The 15,060-nt window shown below is 53.7% G+C and overlaps 1 protein-coding gene across 7 annotated transcripts; it reads right to left on the bottom strand.

The window, feature by feature from the left end:
• LOC108933609 (SERTA domain-containing protein 2-like) lies at window positions 1-14,828 on the bottom strand. Of its 7 annotated transcripts, XM_029259206.1 has the most exons (4): window positions 13,772-13,831; window positions 13,491-13,538; window positions 10,663-10,743; window positions 1-2,177 (listed from the first exon to the last, which is right to left on the bottom strand). In XM_029259206.1, the coding sequence occupies exon 4, from the start codon at window positions 2,171-2,173 to the stop codon at window positions 1,208-1,210; it is 966 nt and encodes a 321-aa protein (XP_029115039.1). In that variant the 5' UTR covers window positions 2,174-2,177; window positions 10,663-10,743; window positions 13,491-13,538; window positions 13,772-13,831; the 3' UTR covers window positions 1-1,207. The 7 variants fall into 7 exon arrangements, with proteins under 7 accessions (XP_029115039.1, XP_029115036.1, XP_029115033.1 ...); XM_029259203.1 differs by lacking the exon at window positions 10,663-10,743 and having other exon boundaries at window positions 13,772-13,922; XM_029259200.1 differs by lacking the exon at window positions 13,772-13,831 and having other exon boundaries at window positions 13,491-13,639.
• Window positions 14,829-15,060: the final 232 nt, after the last annotated feature.

Raw genomic sequence — 15,060 nt, 5'->3', positions numbered from 1 at the left:
GGGGAGGGAGGGGGGGGTACATGCATAGAGAGGTGATAACTGCGTGCGTGTGCGCGCGGACGCAGGGAAACACCCCCGGCCCCGCCCAGACACACACGCACACAAACACACGAACACGCAGACATACTCTGCAGCTTTGATAGGACGAGCGGATTAATTTCCCGAACCAAAAAGAGAAATTTAAATTGCGAAATCAAATCAATTAAGAACTTTTTTTTTTCCTTTTAGGGAGATCCATCGCATGTTAACATGCATTTCTGAGCTGCTGCCGATGTACATGTACTCGTCATCGCGTGTCCTCACAGTGACCGGTTCTTTTTAGTACTTATTGCCAAGGGACACCAACACGAACCGCCTTCCCGCCCTTTTCGCTCGTTCTTCCAACTGCCAGACGCGCGTTCACGGCCGTCGGTAGGTCCCGAGCCCAGCTGGTCGCGCAACGTCTCGCGACACGACGCGCTTACGCGCGAGCCAAGGCTGAACATCTGAGAGATGAGAAAAGCTAATACGGGCAACATTAAAACACTTTCCGCGTGACTGCTCACTTCTTTCCATTCAGACACGCAAAAAAAAAAAAAATGAGTTGGACGTTGTAAAACATGTTAAACCTCGGCGAAACTTTGAAGGAAATAAGTACGTAGTTATGAAAGTGCCGGCGTTCACAGAAGCGACACGCTGAGACAACATGGAAATAAAGACTTAGTAACACTTGTCCAACATGGGTGGAAGTACATTAAGGTGACAAAGAAAGAACCGTCAATTTAACAGTAGCTTTTTTCGTGTGTAATCTCTGTGCTTAAAAACAGGTTTTAAAAAAAGCCCATTCTCTGAAGCGAGAGGAAAAAGTGCACGTGGGAGAGGGTCACGTGATTCGCCGGTCATGGAGACACCAACAGTGGGACACGGGGACAGAGGGACAGAAGGACAGACTGCGCCTCACGGGGGGGGTCGCACACGGATGAAGGCACTGGGATCCGCTAAAAGCCGTGTGCAGCTCTCGTTCTCGTCATCTTTTTGGAAATGCAAGCAAAACCGCATGCACAGTGGTGGGAAGAAGTCCTGGGCGACATCATCATCATCTTTTTTTTTTTTTCCTTTTCTTTTTCTTTTTTACAATTGCTCGACGTACAAAACTGTACAAAAGACAAACGTTGCAAAGGTTGAAATTTCTTGTTCTCATAAAATAATTCTCTGTTAAATATGGGAGTCAGGAGCCCACCAGCACTTCCATGATGTGGTCCAGTTCGGCCAGGTCCATTTTGAAAGGCTGGCTCGGCCCCGACGACGGGCTGCCGCCGCTGTAAGGGGACAGAGTCTTGACCAGGTCGTCGGCCGTGACCACGGGGGCCACCTTGGGGGGCCCGGCCCCCGCGCCGGAGGTGCAGGGGTCAAAGTCATACATGGAGGTGTCGATGTCGGCGAACAGGATGTCGTCCAGGGCCAGGTCCGTGAGGAAGCCCGAGGAAGAGGAGGGCGAAGAGGAGGGGGGCGCCGACGGGCTCATGTCCAGGCCGTTGGGGGGCGCGGGGTCGGCCGCGGACGTCCGCTCCTCCGCCGGCGACGCCGAACCCCCCGGCCTTTGGCTGCCGTTCTTGTCCTTCGACTGCGCCTCCGTGGAGAGTGGAGCGGAGGGCGTCCCATCCGAGGGGGAGGTAGTCGCGGTGGCGGGGCACAGCTCCTCGATTTCGTCCAGGGCCGAGGAGAAGCTATCTTTGGCGGCCTGGGGGGCCGGCCTAGGCGGGCCGTGCGGGGGAGGGGAGGTGCAGAACAGGGAGGTGTCGTCCTCCAGCAGGGAGGCCGGGGTGAGGCAGGAGTCGGGCGCCGCCGGGACGGCGAAGGCGGGCTGCGCCTCGCGGAAGCCCTCGTCGGCCGGGTCCTCGGGGGGCGAGGAGGCGGGCAGAAGCAGCGGCCGCAGAGCGCCCTCCTGCTTCAGCTCGTCCTGGATGCGGCGCAGCATGTTGTTGATGAGCACGCGGCGCTCCAGGCTGGCGTCGGCCGGCGCGCGCTGGCTGTACAGCTTCATCAGCGACATGTTGAAGATGGTCTGCCGCTGCAGTGTGTAGGAGGCCTTGGAAGGGCCGTCGGCCGGCTCCCCCGATGCCGGCGCCGGCGCCGCGCCTTCCAGCTCGTCTTCATTCTCCTCGTGTTTCCGCTTTGCCCCTTTACCCAACATATATCTGCGGGGGGAACAGAGAGCGGTGTCAGAGACCTGCAACGCGGCACACAATTGCACAAAGCATCCGTTTTGCGCCGTAACAGGTTTTAGATGATCTTTTTCATATTATGTGAAGCCGGCGGCACGGACGCGCCGCTGCCACGCAGCTCCTGAGCTTTGTTTTGCGATGTGAGTTCTGTGCGGAGTCTGCGTGTTCTCCCCATGTTTGCGTGGGTTTCCTGCCACAGTCCGCAGACACGTGTTGCAGGTGAACTGGTGACTCCGGAACGCTTTTGTGGCGTGCGTGCGTGATGGACCGGTGTCCTGTCCAGGATGCACCCTGCCTCACATGCTAGGCTTCTAGAATAGGCTCCGGACCACCGTGACCACTGTTACCGGCAGCGGAGCTACAGAGCTACTGTACATCACGACAGGTTTAAAAAAAATGAACATATAATATGAAGCTGCACAATGTCACGTTTTATTGAACTGTTTAAACCTTACTTTTAATGTTTTGCGATTGCTACAAAAGGATGTGTTAAAGCTCGACCTGTTTTCATCTGTACAGTACTCCTGTAAATCACATGATCCACCCCGAACACACGTGATCGCGTCGGAAACAGTAGGGGGCACTGTGGCTGGGTATGGTGTAACAACACGCTGCGCCATGTGACAAGTGCGCTTCCAGGAAACAACCCATGTTCCTTACAGAACTGTGACTCTCTTACAGACCTACATGTCACTGCATACCCACACACACACACACACACACACACACACACACACACACACACACACACACGTGTGAAAGGTAGAGATCAGCTGACTCCCAGCTGATGGGCAAGTCACGGAGTGGAAGGCAGTTCTTCCTGTCTGTCGCCTCGCACAGACACACACGCACGTCACGCACGTGCGGGCTGACAGCGGTGCGGGAGCGGCGGCGGCGCGGGACGGCCATCGTGATCCAGGCTCTCTTTGAAGTGAGCCACCAATGAGTCAGAGTCGGGGCCACAGACGTCCGGCCAGGCCCAACCACAGAAACGGTGCTGCTTTCACCGCGGTCACATGTCTCAAAGGACGGCTTCCTGGAACGGCACTATTTTCCAGCTAAACATCTGACCGGGTCGGCCGGGGGGTGTCACGTACGACGCCAGCGCCGATGGACGCGATGCGCGGTCATCCCGGCGAGCCACGCCACTCCGAGGAGCGAACCGCGCCGAGCCGATGGTGTGTTTGTACGCTCCGGCTCTCAGAAGTTCTTCTCTCGCACAGGAAGCTGGCTGCTGTGAGGAGGCGTGCCGCTGCCGTCTCCATCGCAAGCGCCGCATGAGCAGCCCCGTGAGGATAATGCGGGCTGACAGACCCCCCCCAACCCACCCCCACCGCACCACGATCACTGTGCTCTCTGTGAGTCCGCTCCGCTTTCTCAGAAACTGCGGGGGGGTCGGGGGGGGGCCGGTCGTATCGTTGCCATGGCGAAGCCAGTCAGCTGGGAATCCACCCAGAGATGGCGAGAAGGAGGAGGAGAAGGTGCTGCTGGTCGATGCGAGATGAAGAAAGGGCTGCTGTTGCGTCACACGGCGGCACTGCCGGCGATGGGAACAAAAACAAAATGTTTCGGAGCCCAGGCTTTAGGTTTCACCGTGGCAACCTGTAGGTCCACAGGTCCAACGCACATGGTGCGATCGGACCGAACGCTGGGTGGAGCGTGCCGTCGCTGGCCGACTGTAGACCGCAGGGGCCCCAGATTTCGGCTCATGCGAACCACGTTAAGCGCTCCATCCTTCCACGCAGAGGAGCGCAGTGCTGCGTCTGCTCCAGAGGACTTGGGGGGGGCAACCAGACTGACCCTACTCCATCCATTCTGTGTTTTGTGCTTCTGTGCTCGTTCACATAGCTCACACTTTTCTGCTGCCTGACTGAGTTGCACTTACAGTGATTTACCGTGCTGTACTCGGAGAGCGCACGCGCGAAGCCGGGGGAGATGAACTGGCAGCGCCACGGTTGAGGGGCACCTGTACGGCCCCGGCGGAGGCCAAGGAGCAAGGAGTCACATAAAATACGCAGACATGGAAAGAAATCATGCTTTCCGCAAAATGAGGAGAACTATTTTTAGACGCACGTTAATGCACCAAAGAGTATTACGAAACACCTGGCAGGCGCCCAGTTCACGGCGCAGTATAAGCAGAGATAAGCCGCTTGTTTCCCGGACACAATACATGACGCCGGCACACGCTGAAATACGGCGTTCCGCACCGACTGCATTAACGTGTCACATCTACGACGGCCGCGAGTCGCGCCGCGTCGCCGGCTCAAGCGAACCGAAACTGCACGCCGCCTTCGACACGGGCGCCCGGTGTGCAGTTTGCAGCCGGCAAGCGGAGGGTTCGCGCGCCCAAATACCGACCTCCTGACATCACGGCAGCGCGGACGTCAAGACTTTTGCTGCAGTGAAGTACCAGTAATGACATGAGTTACAGTGTTGAGCTGCTTACAGTGATTTACTCATTTATACAGCTGGGTAACTTTTACCATATCAATTTAGGCTAAGTACCTCGCTCAAGGGTACTACAACTGGAGGTGGGATTCAAACCTCTGACCTCTGAGTGGCCCTGGACACTACGCTACCAACTGCCCACTGATATTAAAGACATATCGCAGCCCCCAGTAAAGAGATGGACTGGTAAACACACACCTCCTGCAATGTGTCTGTGCACCGCCAGCTTTTCTACTGCAGGATCTGAGGTCTGCATGTGCAATGGTCAAAACACACACACACACACACCTCAACTTCCAGGGAGGGGCATCACACTCGGGCGTAGGGAGAGCACGCAGGCTCCTGTCACACAAAGCCGAGTCCAAACGCACACGGGGCTCCTTCAATGCACAACACAGCACTGCACTCCTGTGTGCCTAGGACGAGCGACACGGTAGTTACATTATTCCCAGGAAAAGTGCGCTGGTGCCACTTTGCCAATTATGTTGGTGCCCTTTAATCTGGCAGTGACCTGACAGGAAGCAGCACGATGGACGGGGACGTACGTTGCGGGGGGTTGTGCGCTTCATTCACTATGATGGGATTCATTCAGCGAGGGTATCTGCAACTGATAGGCACATACACAGAAGCTCAGGACAAGCACTTCGGTCCTGTAGGTTACCAGTTTCAATCCAACTCCTAGTGCTGCTCTGGTCCCTGCGGGAATCTTTGAGAAAGGCGCTACAGCAGGACGAGGGATCGTGTCCGCCAAGCGGTTGAACTCATTCCAACCACACTGAGCTGTATGAAAAAGGTAACAGTGGTAGAGAAGAAAATTAATAATAGTAATATCCATAATATCCAGCCACATCCACAACTGTCAATAACCACTCGTCCACTGCAAGGCTGCAGTAGTCCAGAGTCTATCCAGGACGTATAGGGTTAAAGTTACAATACACCCTTGACAGTCTGTGGCAGGGTATGTCATCATCATCATCATCATCAATAATAATAATAATAACAGGTGTGGTGGTGGAGTGGATTTGGCTGGTGCCTGCTGCGTGGCGGGTTTGGGGTACGAGCCCTGCTTGGGGTGCATTTGCGGTGGACTGGCATCCCGTCCTGGGTGTGCCCCCTCCCCCTTTGGCCCCGCGCCCTGCGTCGCCGGGTTCGGCTCCGGCTCATCGCGACCCCAGTTGGGACAAGCGGTGGTTGACAATGGATGGATAATAATAATGTGTGTAAAGCGATGGGCAGATGAACAAGCAGTATTACTTGTGAATGCAGGTGTCTTAGTGGGTTGAGCTGCTCTCTTTGGACTCGGAGGTTCAAATCCCACCTCCTGTTGCAGTAGCCTTGATCAAGGTATTTACCCTGATTACCTGGCTGTGCAAATGGGTAAATCACTAAGCGGCTGAGATAAAGGAAAGCCGCGAACGCACACGAATGTGTGAACAGCGTGAAACGGGAGAGGCTCTTTCGGCACGGTGCCCCTCCCTGTCCCGTGCTCGTTCGGGCCCAGTTTCTCGAGTTCACATACTCTTGGCACGGTTAGGTTACAAAAGCCTGCTCCCGCCGCAGTGCCGCGTGGGACGAGAGACACTTTTACGCCACGCTGACGCGCACGCTTTCCGGAAACAAACCTGTAAAACAGGGGAAACGTGTAATAATAAGGAAAGCGAATGTAAAATGTCTTAGTGGTCACCGGGAGATTTGACCCCACAACCTAAGACACGGATCAGCGAGAAGTGGGAAGCAGTGACTGGGAGACTGATACCGGAGTGTACGAGGGACACGTCCTCATTGTGCAGGCAACCGAATGTGTCCCCGAGCATTTGTGTATATTTACATTTATCCACTTGGCCGACACTTTTCTCCAAAGGCACTCACAATCATTTACCCACTTGCACAGCCGGACGATTTTACCGGAGCAATTTAGGGTAAGTACCGTGTTCCGGGGATGCTGCGACGGGGAGGTGGGGCACGAACCCGCCACCTTCGGATCCAAAGGCGGCAGCTCCGCCAGCGCACGTGTGACTGCGTACTATGTTGATACTTTCGGGTGTCCCAACTCCTGACGTGTGCCATGCCCTGCCGTTGAGAGACTCTTTTCATCCGATAGTGATTTCCGAAGGCAAAGCAAGAGCGCTTGTGGATGACAGAGAAAAAGGGCACAAAAAAAAAAAAAAAAAAAAGCACCGGATATACGGAATGTACCACAAAATACCACGCACACCTCGCAAAGCGGCGAATCCAAAGCTGTATTAACAGAGGAGAGGCGAACGGAGTTTTCCGGAGAAAAGTGACACCATGTAACTGCTGCCACATAAATGGTAAACGGTGACAAAAGCGTGATTCACGTCTTTACGTTTCGCTCATCGTCCGTCCGCTTATTGCTCAGAGACAGGAGCAGCACTGCAAACGAGAGAGACACACAAGACACACACAGAGAGACGCACGCACCCTGCCACTTTCATTGCCGTACCCTTTATGTGCAGTAGGTGGTGCAGTGGTTAGAGCTGCTACCTTTTGGACCCAAAGGACCTGGGTTTGAATCCCACCGCCCACGGACGCACCCTTGAGAAAAGTACTGAACTGATACAGTAAAAATTACCCATCTGTATAAATGCGTAAATCACTGAGTTGCTTTGGAGAAAAGTCGCTACTAAATAAAGAAATGCAAGTGTTTCAGCAGCTCAGGGGGGCCTTATGGGATTCGAACCTGCCCCATTCTGAAAATCCTTGAAAGCAGTAGAGGGGGTCACCCCTCCTACCACAGTGACTGACACCACAAGATGTGGCGGGGGGGGGTTTAAAAACCAGTCAGACAGGACAGGCAGCATTTGCCGTGACGCTCACCCGCCTGCTCCGCACACAACACGAAGAGACACTTCTCTTACCGCGTTTACCCTTGGAGTTCAGATGAAGCCTCCTGGCTGACGAGACCCATCTATGCATTTTAAAGCACAAATACCTGCGAAGCGTGAGCTGTATGACAACAGCAAATGTGCGCTGTGAGCAACTGGGGCTGACGCTCCCTCAACACACCATTGAGCTCCTACGGGAAGCACACATTTACTCTATTTTACTTAACCTTCGTTTACATTTATCTGACACTTTTCTCCAGAGCGACTTACAATATTAAGTCACGTTCAATTACTAACCCATTTATACTATAGGAATTTTAGGATAAATGTGTGCTCAATGTACTACAGCCAGAGGTGGGATTTGAACCTGCAACCTTTGGGTCCAAATGCATCGGCTCGAACCGCTACGCAGTGCTAGCAGCTGTCTATTATTTAATCAGCCAATTTTTTAATTATATATTTATTATTTATCGTGGGGCATACATTACGCTTCCAATTCTTATTATATATGTTTATTAAAGCACTTATTGATTTAGTCCGCCAATCAGCAACTGTCGTTCGTAAAGATGTCCTGGTCACGGGGCGGAAAGAACAGTTTGGGTTACGAACCCACGGGGACGGCGAGGGGAGGGCCTGAGGGAAAGCGAGTCGTCTCATATCAGGAGGACAATGTAGAGCGTGAAATAATGGAAGCGCTTGAAAGGAATGACAAATATTAGTGGGGGTAAAGGTCGCCTGTTCACAGCACCGCTCTTACGCTCCGCTTCGGGTATCGACAACACGGCAGAGCGGCCTGCAGCCGCTTGCGGAATGTGTGTGGTCGTTGCCTCCGGTCACGTGACCAGGCTGTCCCCCGTGGATCGGCGAGCAAAGGCGTCGCGGGCAGCAGCCGAGGGCCTCCGGGTCCGGCCGAGTGGGACCGGAACATCGGCGACGTCGCCGCAGGGCCGCGAGGAGCGCGTATATACGGCGGGACGGCTGCGAAACACTCGGCTGCACCAACACCTCTCCCTGGGGAGAGAGAAATATTAGACGCAGCTGCAACTTTCCAGAAAGCACCGACATTAAGATGAGCACCCAGAAAGGGTAACGTTACAGGATGCGCGGCGACCGTGCGCGTTCTCCACAAAACGGCCGAGCGTTGAAGCCCGGCACAGCCTCGACGTCCCGGCCTCCTCGCTCGCTCGCTGGCTGGCAGCTGGTATTCAGAGCCAAAGCCAGCATGTACACACACACACACACACACACACACACACACACACACACACACACACACACAAGTACAGTCCTGTAGCACATCTGTAGTACAACAAGTGGGGGGGGGGGAAACTCAGCACATGCAGCTGTCCTTTAACACAACGGGAAACTGCTGCGGTTACTATGTTTACTGTTTACATTACCATATGACACCAATTTTTTACCCACTTATGGAGTCATTTCGTGCAATGTCTCGTACCGCGTTTTGAAACAGAGCTACGCATTCGGGGTGTCAAACCCAAGCGGATTTTGTGTCTTGGTCGCGTCGATGGGGCTGTTTTCCTTCGCTCCATCATCACGGTCACACTTGTTCAGTAATGAAACCAAGCGGTGCGTAGAAATCCTACTTCCTCTCACATTCTCTCAACCGGACACAAGCACCATTACGATCAGTCGAATATCACAACCGAAAGAGCCAATGCAGCACTACTGCCATGGGCTCATGTAGCCTCCCCCCCAAAAATGACTCATAGTGTTAAGTTCCTTACACTGATTTACCCGTTTACACTGCCGGGTAATCTTTACTGTATCAGTTCAGGGTAAATACCTTGATCAAGGCTACTACAGCGGGAGGTGAGTCGAATGTTTGTTATTAACCCCACAGAGCACCCATGAGGCCAGAGCGCGTGCACTTTGCAGTGTCGAAAAACCAAGGCAGCGACCCTACAAACTACCGTATCTGCATTTCTTTACATCATAAACACCTGTGAGCCAATTTATCAAAATACCTCATTAAAAAAAACTGCTGAAAAGACAAGCAAAATGCATCGGGAAATGCTGCAGCGCCACAGAAAGATGAACGGAGAAGAAAAAAAAAAAAACGTTGCATTAAAAGTTAGAAACTAGACTTTTTGCCCACGAATTGACTGTATTCCCCTCACAAGAAATCGCGGTAATTTGGTCCACTCGGATCGAGAATTTACCTGACCAGGTGGCGTCACCGAACGGATTCACCCTGCGACGTGAGCCATGCGTGCATGCGTACTGTGCGGCGCCCGCTCTGGCTCTCTGCTCGGACGTGCACCTCATACTTTCGCAACCTTCAATCAAACTCGCGTCGTTTTGTAACAGCGCAGCAAAACGTCACACTGAAGACACTCCGGTCAAAGGTCTTCATCGATCTCATTCCAGCAGCTCAAGTAACGGCATTTATCTCTTTCAATGTGCCTAACCTGGAACGCGGTGCTCGGAGCTGCCCCCGTCCACTCTACGGCTCCGGGTTCGAATCCCACCTCCTGCTGCAGCACCCTTGATCGAGGTATTTACCCACAAGTGATACAGTACAAGAAGGGGCGCGGTGGTGCAGTGGGTTGGACCGGGTCCTGCTCTCCGGTGGGTCTGGGGTTTGAGTCCCGCTTGGGGTGCCTTGCAATGGACTGGCGTCCCGCCCTGGGTGTGTCCCCTCAGCGTTACACCCTGTGTTGCTGGGTTAGACTCTGGCTCCCCATGACCCTGAATGGGGCAAGCGGTTCAGACAGTGTGTGTGTGTGTGTGTGTGTGTGTGTGTGTGTGAGATACAGTCCAAATTACCCACCTCTTTAAATGGAACAATATTTGTTGTGCAATTTCCTCTGGGATCTATACTAAAGTATCTAGCCGCGTGCGTAAGGGAGGGAGGAGCGCAGGCGCAGGGAGCCGGTCCGCTGGGGTCCGTCCTAACGCTCCCAAAGCAAACACACAGCTGGTTAGCGCCACTTCGGGAGACCCTTGATCCCGCTAATGCCGAGTGTGTTCTTTGGACGGTGAAATCGCGGGTCAGCGCGGCTCACGGGGGCCCGAGCTGCCGGAGCGCTGTCGCAATCCGAGGCCCGGCGAGCCGTGCGTGCCCCGCGCTCCACGTGCCCGGAGCAACGTTTCAAACTGGGTCACCAAACGCCGCGCGTTCGCTCGCAGATCGTCACCTTTACCTTTTGGGATTCTCTGCTCGTTCGCCCGACAGGAGAGGGCAACGAGGAGCTCCGACTCCGCAGCTCCGCCATCCGCTTGAGCTGCACCAGAGACGCGACAAAGCGACATAAGAGATCTGATTCAAGTTCCTCCACACATCTTGGAGGCGACATTAGCATTAAACTATTTGGGCAATTAAGCGAAAAAATTACGATCGCACTACTCTATCTCATCTGAAACACGTCTGCCTTTCAAATGTGCTCAACTACAGAGGCCCAAACAAGGTTTAAAGACGGAGGCCTTCTTCATTACTGGGAGACCATTCCCACTGACATCCTATCATTTACATTTACATTTATTCATTTAGCAGATGCTTTTCTCCAAAGCGACGTACATCTCAGCGAAAATACAATTTATGCATTACATTAAGAGAGAGAGACATGGCTGCAGACATGTGATTCTTAAGTAAACCTTGTTTGTTACTTTCCACTTGATGCACCGATGTTCATCGCTCGCGTAGGTGTATAAAACGCAGGATAGATGAATTCTGATCACCTTCCTACAATTTTTTTTAATATAAGGTACACAAACATTTACACACGATGCAGGAGTAGCGGCTGTGCAGAGACTTATCTGGGGATGATCATAAAGTTACGGCGCAAGAACATTTACACCATACATGAGCTGTAGAGATCTTGGGCGAAGTGGGTCCAGAAAAGGTGAGTTTTCAGACCCTTCTTGAATGTAGACAAGAGATTCAGCAGTTCCGAGTGAGAGGGGGAGGTCATTCCACCGCAACGGAGCCAGAACCGAGAACATCCGTGCTTTACCTTTCGTGCGCGGGACCACCAAGCGAGCAGAAGGAGACGAGCGAAGCGGTCTGGTTGGGGTCTAGTGGTTGACCACTCTCCTCAATTATTGCATATCTTCCAGAAATGGCAGCAGGGACACGGTGTGTCGTTCAGCTTCACGAAGTGTGAAGTCCTGTTTGTTTCAAAACTCAAAATTCTAAATTCTAATTTCAGAACTTGTCACTGCAGCGTCAGTGAGAGAACCCTTCCAAGAAACGCGCATCTCTGAAGTGAATCACATCTGATAAGCGGCACCGACTTTTACACGAGAAGCACCCAACTGACAGCGTTTGCAGGAACCCGTTTCGGCGGCGGCGACGGTACAAAAGTAGCCGCCGGCGACTCGGGTGCGATCCAGCTGCGGCTCCAGGGAGGTCAGTGCAGCGCAAGGCCCTCGATTCCCAAACTGCACACAAGACGCAACATGCCTTGGATAGACGTCAGCCAGGATAAGAAAACTACTACAAATAATAGTAACCGTATGGAGCACGAGCACTTGAGAGGTCACAAAAGGTCAGAAGGCAGCTAAGCCACTAGTGTGGTACCATTATGCCCCCGTTTAATGATAAAAACTGCACGTGGGAGGGCAGTAGGTGGCATAGTGGTTAGAACAACTGCCTTCCCCTTCCGGGGAGAGCTAAGAGTGTAATGGTTAGCGCTGTTGCCTTTGGACCTAAAGGTCGCGGGTTCGATTCCCCACCTCCAGCTGTAGTACCCTTAAACAAGGTACCTACTGTAAATTGTTCCAGTTAAAATATCCAGCTCTACAACTGAGTAAATAATTGTAAACTTAACACTCTTCAGTTGCTTTGGCAGAAAAGCATCAGGTAAATGAAAAAATGTAAAGGACCTGGGTTCGAATCCCACCTCCTGCCGTAGTACCCTGCATTATTCATTTAGCTGACACTTTTCTCCAAAGCACCTTAGAGTGGTTTTCCCATTTATAGAGCTGAGTAAATTTTACCGTGTCAGTTTAGGGTAAGTACTTTCCTCATGGGCACTACAGCAGGAGGTGGGTTTTGACCCTGGCTCCCTGGAGTAGAGGGCATGACCGTGAGCGCTACGACACCTGGTGCCCCCACCTTAGAGCGAACCACTTACCCCAAATTGGCCTGGTAAAAATGACCCACCCAGCGGTATACTATGCATGAGTAAAACATCGAAGACACTTTAGAGGAAAGCATCCGCTAAATAGATAAACGTAAACGCAGCAGTGTAATTTTACCCAACGACAGGCTGCTGAGGCCCGAGGCACGGCGGAGCTCAGAGGGCACAGTCGGCAGCGCGGACAGGTACGGGGAGATGCGCTCGGAACGCAGGAAGCCCGTCGGCACGATCTATTATATCTAATACTTCTCAACTCCCCCTCATGGCGTCGAGCTCATATTGGATCCAGCTTCCATATTTTGGTTTTACTTGGCGTCCTACGGCATCGCGCTACACGCACTCATCCCGTTGCGGAAGAGCCATGCGAAGCGACCGCGTCCGGTCACACGCGCGCACCGCTCCAGCAGGTTCGCTCGAGACGAACGCGCCCGTTTCTGGAAAGTCGTACCGGGGCGCCCGGTCGAGCGTACAACGTAACGTCGTGTCCTCGGAGCCATGCAAAGCGAGAGTGCGTTATCAGCAGCTGCGCACGCCAAGATAAAGACCTTTCTCCCTTAGACAGAGGCCACACGGGCAGCCGCCTGCTGAGCGCACCCCGGCCGCAGAGCCACATGGGAAAGGTAGAGCCCCTGCTCCGCTGGGCGATCTTTACAGGCACCTTGCACACATCGGGTGGCGGTCACAGCGTGAAAACACACACCTGCCTTTGTGCAGCTCCAGTCAGTTATTATGCGATCTCCCAATTCCTAGCTCCAATTATCTTATTATTATCGTCATCATCATCATCATCAATAATCATCATCATCATCATGGGCAACAGGTGATGTAGCGGCTAAAGTCCCTGCTTTTGCACCCAAAGCACACAGTATGAGCTTCAGCAAAGTACTTACCCTGAATTGACTCCAGTAAAAATGACCAGTTGTGAGCATTGGAAGTCCCTGTACAGTAGAGAAGAGTCAGGTCGGCTAGAAGAATACATGTCCCAACAATATGCCAGGGAATATGAGCTCTATTAATATTATTATTATTACTATTCTTATTATTCTTCTTCTTATTCTTATTATTATTATTATTATTACTACTACTACTACTACTACTACTATTATTATTATGTGTACTTTGAAAGACTCATTTTCTTGATGCTCACGAGAAACAAGGAAGGAACACCAACCACCAGCACCAGTCGGTGCGGAGCTGCCTGGTCTCGCGCCGTCTCTCTGTCCCGAGGCGAGGCCGCGCGACCTCGCGCGCCGCTCAGTCTGCGCGAGTCACGTAAGGAGGAAGTGCCCGCGTCCCCATGTCCGCAGGTCGGCGGGTCCCCACGTTCCCCCCACACGTCGAGACACTTGACTGACTGACTGCTGCCGTCCTTAGGAGCGCAGCGCTCGTTCGGAAGTGACAGAGCCTCCCACCCACTCACTCAGAGCCCCAGCGAAATGTCAGCGTGAGGCGCGACGCGAGCCGCGTGGGTGTGGACGAACAGACACAGACACACACGCGCACGAACTGTGGAAGAGACCTGTCGGGCTGCGAACGAACGCAGAGAGAAAGAAGAAACGCAGGCGCCTCGACGAACTACTAACTAGCCTAACCCGTCTCACCGCGTGACCCACTTAATCCAGCCGCGTGCGTTGTGTTTCCCCGCGTCCTCATCACGCCTCACACGGGCGCCGGAGCCGCAGCCGGACTCGGACCCACACCCTCCAGGGCCTTGGCCACTGCGCCCCCTGCCGCCCGAGCCCCTCAGGTGCGGGGAAGCTCGGCGCTGCGGCGCGAACGCGGTGACACTGACTGTACGACTGGCTGCTGCTGGGCTCCGAAAATAACACGGCGGTCAGACGCTGACTGTCCTGAGGTGCACGGCGGGCGCGCGCAGGCACACACACGCGCGCGGTTTTCGTTTCGCTCTCTCTCTTTCGCTTTCCATTCCATTCCACTCCGCCAAAGCTCCCACTTCTCACACACACACATAAACGTAAAAAAGGAGACCCGTCATCCGGCGGGACTTACCACACGCGACGGCTCTGCGTGTCCGGCACCGATCGCGGGGGGGGGGCGTGGGTGTCACACTGTGTCCGCGCCCGCCACCCGAACCTCCATGACCCACCGACGCCGAGACCGAGAGCGGAGCGGAGCGGACACGCACGCGCGCGCGCCAGATCCCCAACAGCCGAGAGCGACTACGGACGAGCGACAAGCGACGTGCGGCACGCGGTGTGTCGCCCTGCTCCGGCAGCCTGCCGATCTGCCCCCGAGAGCCGCTGACGTCACAATCCTCGCTGAGCTCCGCCCCTCGCCATTACTCACACACTCACACACTGTGACACACACGGGGGCATGTAGGCAGGCACCGTGGTACAGTCACCGTGTTTTACTCATGCTCCCCCCTCCCTATCTTTCAGTTTTACACTTTTACTGCGTTTTACCGGAATGACAGATATTCATATAGATATAATACCA

Source organism: Scleropages formosus, chromosome 16 (genome assembly GCF_900964775.1).
Source record: "Scleropages formosus chromosome 16, fSclFor1.1, whole genome shotgun sequence".
NCBI lineage: Eukaryota > Metazoa > Chordata > Actinopteri > Osteoglossiformes > Osteoglossidae > Scleropages > Scleropages formosus.
Note: the sequence above shows the minus strand (reverse complement) of the source record. Positions and strands in the feature narration are given on the sequence as shown.

Excerpts from the sequence above, each read along its gene's own strand:
- LOC108933609 (XM_029259200.1), bottom strand. The coding sequence starts at position 13,579 with ATGTATTCTTCTAGCCGACCTGACTCTTCTCTACTGTACAGGGACTTC. Across the intron at positions 10,744-13,490 it reads TTTACTGGAGTCAATTCAGG|CTCAAGCGGATGGCGGAGCT; the intron begins GTAAGTACTTTG and ends TCTCTGGTGCAG. Across the intron at positions 2,178-10,662 it reads CGAGCAGAGAATCCCAAAAG|ATATATGTTGGGTAAAGGGG; the intron begins GTAAAGGTGACG and ends TTCCCCCCGCAG.